General features: G+C 40.0%; 1 protein-coding gene across 1 annotated transcript; it reads left to right on the top strand.

Moving 5' to 3' along the window:
• Positions 1-1,171: 1,171 nt before the first annotated feature.
• Positions 1,172-6,260, top strand: LOC148102899 (SUMO-conjugating enzyme UBC9-like). The gene is made up of 7 exons (XM_087839648.1): positions 1,172-1,515; positions 1,772-1,857; positions 1,985-2,068; positions 2,872-2,944; positions 3,792-3,901; positions 4,134-4,213; positions 4,769-6,260. The coding sequence occupies exons 2-7, from the start codon at positions 1,792-1,794 to the stop codon at positions 4,830-4,832; spliced, it is 477 nt and encodes a 158-aa protein (XP_087695774.1). The 5' UTR covers positions 1,172-1,515; positions 1,772-1,791; the 3' UTR covers positions 4,833-6,260.
• The last annotated feature ends 4,935 nt before the right edge of the window (positions 6,261-11,195 follow it).

The raw sequence follows: 11,195 nt of genomic DNA, 5'->3' as shown, positions 1-11,195 counted from the left end.
AAAAAAAAAAAAAAAGTCCGGAATAAAAGAGCGCTCCAACTGGGCGAAAAGGAACGAACAGCTCATTTCAAATGATTCTTCTCAGGCTGCAGATGAGGCAGCAGCTGAACGCATTGTCTAAAAATGAATCAAACTTTCCGCTCTGCAACTGGCAGCAGATACATCACTCTTGCTCTTTATTTTGACCCTCATTAATATATATTGACCTAAAAGGTATGTTGTGATGTAGATTACATGCAATCATATGAAGGTTAAATGAATCTATTGTAAAGATTCATAAGGAAGGAAAACAAAATTTGCTAATTGGATTTCTGCAGGGAGTCTTTGGAGAGCCTACAATCAACTTCCTAAGTGGCGGACGTGTTTGTCTTCATTTATGTTCATGTGTGGTGCATTACTTGTTAATTATTGTGCGGTTGTCAGGTTTTTCCACTTCTTTGTACCTTCCTTCATGTGCATTCTGGATCTTTCAGCAATCTCCCTCCAGGAATCTGATATTTGTGAGTCCTTTTATCAATGCTATGATTATTCTTCATACTGCAGCAAATTACAAGCTGGAAATGCTCAGGAGAAGTCAACGATGCTGAACAGGCCAATCACAGTAGTTCTGGGCTGTATTAACTGGAACTGTAGTTACATTTTTCAGGAGGTGCACTTTAGGTTAGATTTTACATTTTACAATATATATTTCCCGCTGAAGCATAAGCATAATTTTTGTCCATAGGATGAGGAACTCAAGAGCTTGTGCACTGAAAGGTGCCAGCTTTCCCTGGGACATTTCCTGGGCATGTAAAGATTTATGAAAACCAGCAGGTAGAGACACAAATAGCAGGTTTCACCTGTCCTGGAAGGATCTTCGGATCACACAAGATGAAACTGGGAAAGGTGCATCTGCAATACCCTGCTTATCATGCATCAGATAAGCAGATATGAATGATGGAATGGTGCACAATAAAACTATCACTGATAGTAATGATGCTATCCAGGTGATATGAATATCAGTCAGACAAAGGTGGGTTTTTATTAAAGTAAATATAAAATTGTGACGTGACCGGTGATACATTTTGGGTTTGGACGTGACTCAAAAGGATTAAATCACTAGACGGCTGTGAACTACGCATCACGTCATCTCTGACGTGTGTCACTAGGCTGCCCGTTATGCTGCCTGAAGGTCCTAACGAGATAAACAAATTGGGGTCCTTCCTCGCGATAGGCTAGCAAGTCGAAACGGTTTTCAGACTCACATTGTTTTACAAAACTGTGGGAAAAATTCCTTCAGTGTAATCTGAGTAAAGTGTTTTTAGTAATGTTGATAAAAGAAAAGGTTCTTCCGGTTTTGTCATTAGTAGCCTAGCTAGCCCGGTTGTATTTGTTTTTTCTTTTTTACCGTCGAAGGGTGTGTTTTTTTTTCGGTCGCCGTCGTAACGGGGGCAACGTTAGCATTAGCGAAGCAAACAAGCCACCTTTGAGACTTATATAACTTCACTTTTGGTATTTAGTCAAATAAAACACGAGGTGAGTTTACTAGAAGTGATGTTATTAGACAGTGGACCCACAGTAATGCGAGGTGATTCAGGCGAGTTGTAGCGTTTGTTAGCATTGTGGGAGCTCACCTGTACTTAGCGTTGCGTTACAGCAGGACTCATAAACAAGTCATACTTGTGGTAATAACAAGCTAAACATGTGTCGCCGTTGTAGTAGAAACAAGGACATTACCCGCCTGTTAACGATTCGCCTTTAATCAATTTGTTTTGGGGTTGTTTTTCCACAGGGGGGCGTTGATGAGCAGCAATGTCTGGCATCGCTCTTAGCAGACTGTCCCAGGAGCGCAAAGCCTGGAGAAAAGACCACCCTTTTGTAAGCATCTGTCATCTGCAGCAACTTCATGTCCAGTGTTTTTTGAAACTAACTGTTGTGAGTGTTTCTAACACAAACCAGACTCGGGTTGGCAGCTGATGTTTTGCGTGTCATGTAAACCACACAGGGATTTGTTGCTGTTCCCACTAAGAATCCAGATGGGACCATGAACCTGATGAATTGGGAGTGTGCCATCCCAGGGAAGAAAGGAGTAAGTTACCTGGAGCTGGATGTAGAGTAGGAAATAACCAGCAGGAGGCCTTCTAAGATGCTGGATTTTAAGCACAAACTTTGTTGGCACACATAAAATGCAAACCCCATTTTCATCAGCAACTTTATTACCCAACCTGTCTGCACATTAGTACTAAACAGGATCACACTGAGCCGTTTGCACGTGCCCATGCATGTAAGCACCAGGAATCCTAGTTCAGTGAGAGCAATTACAGTCTCCTCTTTTATTTGTCTGAAATCTCTACATGTTCTTGTGTTTTTTGATAAGTAGAAATCTGTGCTATGCTTTAGTATAACTACAGTTTTGTATGCAGGACAGAAACCTGCTAAATTACAGGATGTCTTCATTGCTGATCAGATACATTTGACACAAAAACGGAGTAATGTGCTTCTATTCGAGGTTCTCTTTGGAAGTATTACACATAGGCTAAATCATCAAAACAACTTCAAGCCACTCTTTTCTCAAATAAAAAGTAACATTGCTTTTCTTCACAAGCTTTAATAGCAAAACTTTACAGTCAGGAGTATTGCAAGTAGTGGCGACAATTACTGTGATGGTAAAGTTAGTGTTAACATCTAGGAAATTATGCTTTTAAAACATTGTATGTATTTTTCTTGTACTCCCAAAGAATGTGGATAAAAAGATGAGCTGAACGAAAACGCCAGTTTAGAATTTTTTTGTTTATGCAGTTACTTTTGTAACGCTCCTTTGCTGTTGTTAAATAACCTTGGAATGTTGTTAGTTACTTTGCTTACACAGTTGTTTTCGTTCTTCTTCGTTAGACGTTGTGGGAAGGAGGATTGTATAAACTCAGAATGCTGTTCAAGGATGACTACCCTTCATCTCCACCCAAATGTGAGTACCTCCTATCTCTTCTCTCCACTCTCGGTATGTAATAATAATAACAATTTTATTCAAACAGCACCTTTAAAAACAGGGTTTACAGAAGCGAGTGAAAAAAGCAGAACATTAAATTCATACAGAAAGTCACACATTAGAGACAAAAAGAGGATTTACAGGATTAAAGGAAAGTTTATAGCGATGGCACGAAACACTGCAAACAAATAAAATAACTTGTAGTTTTCCTTTATTTGAAAATATAAACGCTTTTGTAGCAGAAGTAATCAATTAGGACAATGAAAAAGATACATGGTTAGAAAAAGGACGGGCTCGGTGTAATGTTTGATGTTGGAAAGTTACAGACAGCAGAAGCAGAAACGTTAAAAACAGCGTCGGGCTATGAAGCCGGTGTAGTCAGTAAACTGCTTTGGTCAAAGCATGACTCTAAGATAAATAACTATCATCTCTACATATATAAGACAGCGTCATGTTTTTAGTCACAACATGAGATTTGAAAGTGTATAACCAAAGCTCAATCCCAGAATTCCCTGGTGTCATTGTACTGTTAACTTTTGAATCACATGTTGTATATTATATGCCTGAATTTCCCTCTCTGATGTTAGGAAACAGTGCTACGATAGCACTACAATCCCATGATTTACTCAAAGGCCTGTTTTTGATCTCTGAGACAAAATTAAAGGAAAATAACACTATTGTGTAAATTCACTTTCGCACAGCCTCTTGTGATTTTAGTTCCAACTAATGATGGTTTCTTATAGTGATTCTAATGTATTTTGTGGTCAATGTCGTCAGTGTTCCCCTGCTTCATTGTACGACTTTGTCTTCAATAATTTGTCCTCAGGCAAGTTTGAGCCACCGATATTCCACCCAAATGTCTACCCATCAGGCACTGTGTGTCTGTCCATCCTGGAGGAGGACAAAGACTGGAGACCTGCTATCACCATCAAACAGGTTTGAAGGCTCCTGTGTTCATAGTCCCGTCCTCCATACTTCACCGCGAATGCAGCTTTGATTTTGTGACTACTCCAATTACTTTCACAGTGTTGGAGCATAAAAGGAGGGCATCTGTAATTTCTCTATACAGCCCTCTGTTCCTTAGTAATGATTCAATGTAATGGCATTGGAGTTGGCTGCTTTGCTTTTAAGTTATATGTATTTATGGTTGTATTGCTGTGTTTTTTAGATTCTTCTGGGAATCCAGGAGCTGCTGAATGAGCCCAACATTCAAGATCCAGCACAAGCGGAAGCTTACACAATTTACTGGTAAGTGTGGTTGTTTGATTTACTCAGTGGATCCTACAAAAAAAGAATCAAGAAGGAAATGATTTATTTTTATTAAGCAATGTTGTGATATTATTAAGTAATGTCATGTGATTCGATAGCGACATGATAACTACTAACAACCACATTTGCTTTTTACGTGATTGCGGTTTGCAAATTAGCCTAACAAGTGACTGATCCCCAGAGATAGACATTCTTTTGGGGTTGCATCAGGAGGGGCATCCGGCGTAAAAATATCTGCTAAATCAAACACAGAGAGCTACCCGCTGTGGCGACCCTTTGTAAAGCCAAAAGTCGCCTGAAGTTGAAATGCTAGCTCTCTACATTATCAGGTGTGCACGTTTAACTGCACCAGCCTCTTTACAGGAAGAACAGGCCTCTATTTGCCAAAGGCCACTTATGTATTCAAGGTAAAATTAATATATTAACACTGTTATAAGCTTTAAGGGGAAATCACACCTGTTTTTTTAAACAGTGATGGGTTATTAGTGTGGTTGCAATGCTGTTGTATCACTTTCTTTTCGTTTGATCATTCAGTCAGAACAGGATGGACTACGAGAAGAGGGTAAGGGCGCAGGCCAAGAAGTTTGCCCCCACATAGAGCGGAGAGGTGGCCTCGACCCAGCCTGAGCAGCCTGAACCGAGAGCTCACAAACAGGTGGCAGGCAGCACCTGAAGGACCACTCCAATAAGAATCCACTTTTAAGTATTCTAAATATATTCTAAATATATTTTTTGATACAGGCTACAAGTGAGCCTGTTTTTCTTTTCCCTTCTTTTGACAATTCAGTAATATCATACATTTTACCTGTCCTCAAAAAAAATATCCAGTTTTTATGCATTTTCAGTGCATAACTGATAATCCTGCTGTCAGTATGACATTTGTAATATGTGTACATATCCATATCCAGTTTTGGTCATGCCTCGAATAAAACTGCGTGTGACTAATGTGCTGACAGAGCTGTAAAAGTAAGACACCATGCCCAACCCACTCAGTGTGATGTTCAGCAGAGATTTGCCCTTTTGGTAACCTTACACGCTTTATCAAACCATCAGAGGCCAGGAGTACTGTAGATAGTGTTTCATGAATGTGGGCTCTCACTGTGACAAAGCAGAAGCACAACAGGAGTCTGTCTGTTCTTCCTTTGTTCTCTCTGCCCGCTGTTTCATTATCATGACAAATACACAGGCACACCATCTGGCACAAAGCACTTAAAGAAAACTGACAGTGACCCATCAAAAACCATCTAAACGTAAATGCACCTAAAAGACAATCCTGGCATTTCTTATGTGCTCAGCTAAGCTGTGCACTTAGGAGAGTAACAAGAAGCAACAGGAGGGGAGAGAGTGCAGACTTCCACCAAGGCCACTAAAAGTATTTGGAGAGCTTTCCCAAAACAAGTTTGATAGGGATCAAATACCTCCTGTTGAACACTGAAAACATAACCTCCATGGCTTGACTTTGGAGTAATAAGACACTTGAATCAGGCCTTTGGTTCTTCCCTTGAGCCTTGATAATCTTTTATTGCAGTGAAACCACATGGTGTTTAAAAAAAAAACAAACACCTGAAAGAGAAACTGTCACCATACCAAACTTTACGCCCATCTGACATCAGTGTGTCATCACCTTCCAAACATGCTGTGTAGAAAAGTTGCATCGTAAAGGTTATAAACTACTGCTGTGTGTTTGTTTTTGGCCCCGTCCACCCAGTTATTTTATGCCACAGTGCTCACAAAAAAAAGTCCAAACTCAAGTCCACGTGGAAAAACTGAAGCTGAAGGATCCTCATTGGAATGGCCTCTCAGCCAGCAAAGAAGATAAATGAAAGTGCACTTGAGAGTGAGAGATGGCCTGAGATATTTTTCTTTCTTTGCCTCTAAATATATGAGTGCATGTACATAATATAAATAACGGAAAATTGTGGAAGTTATGTTTTATATTGTTTTAGCCAGTTGACATTTGTGTGTGGTATTATAACAAAGGACACATTAAATGCATCAAATTGTGAAATAAAATCAAAGAAAAACATTTCTTTTGCAGATCTCTTGTTTGTTTGTTTTTCGGGGAACGGGAGTGTCTGGCCATTTATTGTCTCCGTATTCATGAAATTTTTTATTTACTAGTATTTTAATTCGTATTCATCCGGCTTTAAGTAAAGGGAAAATTCAGCATGAGGTTGATCTTTGAGCCCTTGCACACCTTTGCAGCCATTTCCCAGACATGGATTAGCTTGTAACCATCATAGGCTGAAAGAAAAATGCAGTCTACTGAAAAATGATCAGGAAAAACTGAGCTGTGGTGCTTTAGTTGTCAGTCAAAGTTGTTCTTTGGAGATTTGAAAATAAGTGCCTAAAGGGATTATACAGATTCCAGCCCGTCTCATTGGTTCTCCGGGCTCATTGCTGCTTGCAATGATCGTTACCACTACAGTTCAAAGTGAATCTGGAGCACAATTCCTTTGCAGACCAATGTGTTTTTGTTATCGTCAGAAGGTGAAAGGGTGTAATGTCCTCGGATGTCTTGCATGATATTCTTAAGAAATCTAACACCTTTTGTTTTGCTTCCCTTCTGCTGTGGTTTTTTTTTTTTTTAATTTTTTATCTCTGCATGATCTCATCTGACCAAAAAAGGAATCAAAATGTTGCGAAGCGGGGTTTTTTTTTTTGTTTTCTCGTTTGTTTCTTCTGACCACACTGCTACAGGTTTAGGACAGTTAAAAGTTGAAAGCTGTTATCACATCGCCAAATTTGTCCTGGATCAACCTCGTGTCATCACGCCTGTGGCAGCTTGGACCACTTTGCGCCTTTCTTTCCTGCTTTGAAATGCATTCTCAACTACCAGAGGTCTTTTCACATCTGAGCTAAATTTATGTTAAGCACATTGCTGCCAGTTACGTGGTTAACTTCTAAGCATTGCACAACCTGACCTTGGACTGAATTTGCTGTGACGTCCATTGCTGGAAAAATTGGTAACTGTCAAGTGTTTCCACTTGTGAATAATCTTTCTCACTACAGTATGACCGACTTCACGTTGTTTGGAAACGTCCATATAACCTTTCCTGCGATGATGGGCAGTAAGAGTTGCTTCTCTATAATCATGGCCGATGTCTTTCCTCCTAGCCTCCTAGCCATATTGTCAACACAGTTGACAGCCGTGATGGTGATGGTGTTGTTTCCACATCATAACAATGTTGGTCCAGGAGAAACTGACCAAGGACACTGTGTAATCTGTTAACATTAGCCAAGACATTAGCTAACTAACAGACACCACACACACATTGCAAAGCCAACATGATTGGTCAGTTGCAATGTTGATCCTGGATCAGCATTATGATGACCAACACCAACACGGGAGCATGACATTCACCCTGTTAACACACCTGAATGCTCCAGAACAGCAAACTGTTGAACCCTCTGCTTTTACAGAGGCGCTCCGCTTGCTGATGATTGCTGCTAATCAAGTATGTTTGATTAGCAGCATCTGGCTGCTACTCACCCTCTTAATTCCCGTGTAAGCAGTAAGGTGGTACTTTTTCACACCATTGTATGAGTATCAGAATAGACGTGTCCACTGCAATGTGCAACGAACCGAACTGCCTGACACACTTGCTTATGACTCATTTGTTTTCCTGTATCCATGTTAATGTTTGACCAGCATTTAGAAAAAAACCCCAACACATTAGCAAAAGAGTGCGGTCTTTCTCAACTGAGGTTGAACTCCAAGGTTTGTTTAGTGTTAGCAGTTTGTGCTGACCATAGTGGTGGTGGTGGGGGGGAAGTCCTTTGAATTTCAGAGACTTTGATCCGTTTACCACTCCTAGACGATCAGAAGATGGTGAAATAACATTATTTGTCTTTTTCTTGTAATGTTTGCTTGCAGAAATTAATTTAAGGATTTAATACACATAAGAAAATTATCCAAACACTTCTTCCATCTTCTTCAGTTCGGCTTTCTGTATTTTTGTCAGAGCCACACCATACATCACAGAAGGGCTCCATCTTTTAAACCTTTGCTTTCACTCTTGCTGCTATCCTCATATTAACACTCATCTCCACCCACACCCACTGTTGCTTTGCATGGTTGACCCCAGGTTTTTAAACTGATCTAGCTTCACTAACTCTACTCCTTGGCTCTCCACTTTTCACACAAATGTATTGCTTCTGCTTCTCTCCGGGTTCTCTTCCAAATACTGTTATCTTAATATCTTGACATGCCAAAATCCGACGTTTCAATGGAATGAACTAAATCTCTTTAGGTGTAGGATATATATACGTGAATTTCCAAATTCAACAACCTACCAGTTGATATTTTTTCAGTCCTCAAGCTTTAGATACACGTTGATGGAACACAAATATTTTTTAAGTTAGTTAATATCCTTAATGGCTTTCTGCTTGTAAGGCTGCTAAACTGCTATTTTACCTTCAATCATTTCAGAGTTTCGACCACAAATTATATCCATGTCATAAGATTCCACATGACTAGTTTTTAGTGGTGTTACACAGGGCTCTGCCTTGGTCCCCCTTATATTTATCATTTCTTTTACCTTTAGTTCACAGTTGTAGGTAATTTGTCATACTTTTTCATTCTTATGCTGATGACACGCAGCTCTGTCTCTCCACTAAGTCTAGTTCCACTTTCCTGCCTTATTCTCTTACTGAATGTTTACAGAAGATTAAATTGTGGTTGTCAAATTAAACAGTGACGAAATAGAGGTTCTTCTGGTAGGAACTGTTTGGGATATATGTGATAAATTCTCTCCGTGCATGACTTTTCAGTTTGCTTACTGTGGACACAGAGGTGTCGATGATGCAAAAATCTTCATCTTGGACTCCATCCACAAACATCTGGAGTTCCCTGACTCCTCCGCCAGACTTCTATTTGTTGATTTCTCATCAGCGTTCAACACTCTGCAGCCTCATATTCTGGCCACTAAACTTTCCTCCTGATTTCACCTGGATGATCAGCTAATCCTGTGGATATTGGACTTTTTGACCGACTCAGAAAGTTTGGGTCAACAACTCTCTTTCCGGTCTCCGTTCCACCTCCACTGGCTCCCCCCAGGGCTGTGTGCTCTCCCCCTTGCTCTTCATCCTCTACAACGATGACTGCAGATCCACACAGCCCAACTGTCACCTGGTGAAAATGCTGACAAGACAGTTCTCCTGTCATTGCTGACAGGCCCCTCACAACACCACGGGCCCGCTCTGCAGGAGTTTGTAGAGTGGTGTGACAGCTCTAAACTTGAACTGAACGTGAGGAAAACCAAAGAGATGGTGGTGACCTTCTCCAGTAGGCAGAGGGATCTGGCTGCTTCAGTCACCACCACCATCCTCGGGAAGCCAGTGAAGGTAGTTGAGGAGTGCAAATACCTGGGAACCATCTTTGACAACATCCTGAAATTCTCTAACAACACTGAGGAGATTCTCAGGAGGTGCCACCAACGGCTATACCTCCTTAGAAAACTCAGCTCCTTTGGAGTCAGCACACCCATCATGATGACTTTTTACTATGCCTTCCTGGAAAGCATCATGATCTTCTCCATCACCTTCTGGTTCCACTCTCTCAACCTTCAGAAGAGGAACAGACTGAAGAAACATAAACTACTCTACACTCTTTTTATACTGCCGACACTTTACTCACTTTTACTCACTTACAGTTATTTATTCACCTTTCAATCACTTTAATTTTAATACTGTGTAATTTTAAAACTGTGTATTTACTCTATATTGTGTGTATTTATTATCTCACCCCTACTGCCTGTTTATGCCATGTCCTTATCTTCAACGTCATGCTGCTCTGTTGTATGTTAATTGCCCCTTGGGGATAAATAAAGTCTTCCTGATTCTGATTCTGATTTCTAATCTCTCCTTCTTCTTTCCTCCTTTAATGAAGCACGCATCAATATCTCCACTTACATAATATTAATTCACCCATTCATGACAGTGCCTCTATTCTCACTCATGCTCTGCATTACTTGATTAATATTATTCTGTCCTCTCTGGGTTACCGCACAAAAAACTGGTTCAAAGTATGTGGCTGCTTGTGTTACCAGACCCTCTTCCATAGACCATATGTGTGATAAATGTCACATTAATTTTAAGTGTCTGCTTCTTACTTAGTCTCTCTGTAACCTCACACCTTCATATCTCTCTGATCTTCTGCACAGTGGCACTCGTACTTCCTGTATGCTGAGATTATACTGCCCTCTTACCAGACCACTGTGGGCTTTACAGCTGAGTGGCATGTCCTGCACCACATTTACAATATTGGCTTTAAAGGCAAGCCTTTAACCTCCTAGGACCTGGCGTCCACATAAGTGGACATCACATTTTGGGTTATTTAGACCAAAATAGTCAATTTTGCTCTACAAGGGCCTGATATCCACTTACGAGGACATTATACTGCTACTGTTCTATCAAAATTTTAAACAAATATCTTCATATGTGGCTCTTATTTTTCTTAAAAACAAAAATAAGGTAAAAAAAAATCTGGTAATTCTTTGTTTTTACATTCATCGGGCCCCGATATGCCCAGATATCAAAGAGAAATTAAAAATGCATGTCGTGGAAGAGTTCAGGTCTTAGGAGTTTGAAGCCTGCTTATTCTGTTTGATTCTGCATTGTTGTTAATTTATGAATACTGTGCGTTTGGTATTTAATTAATGTAAGATGTCCTTGAGTGTGTTGAAAGGTGCCTATAACTATCATTTATAAGATAATAATACATTATTATTGAAAATATTTTTATACTACCACCTGCATCCAGAGTCACTTAGATTTAAGTCACCATTTACTCATACACTTAAAATACTAACAGGTACAAATGACTGTCTTAGTCAGATTTTCTCTTAATTATGTTACACAAAATATTCTGTCCTTAGACTCCCCTGTATCATAGTAACTCCTCGCTACTGCCCTGTGATTGGCAGACCACATCTGTGGTAGCGTCACAAGACAGATGAAG

Source organism: Neolamprologus brichardi, chromosome 4 (genome assembly GCF_056152115.1).
Source record: "Neolamprologus brichardi isolate AB-2024 chromosome 4, ASM5615211v1, whole genome shotgun sequence".
Lineage (NCBI taxonomy): Eukaryota > Metazoa > Chordata > Actinopteri > Cichliformes > Cichlidae > Neolamprologus > Neolamprologus brichardi.
Note: the sequence above shows the minus strand (reverse complement) of the source record. Positions and strands in the feature narration are given on the sequence as shown.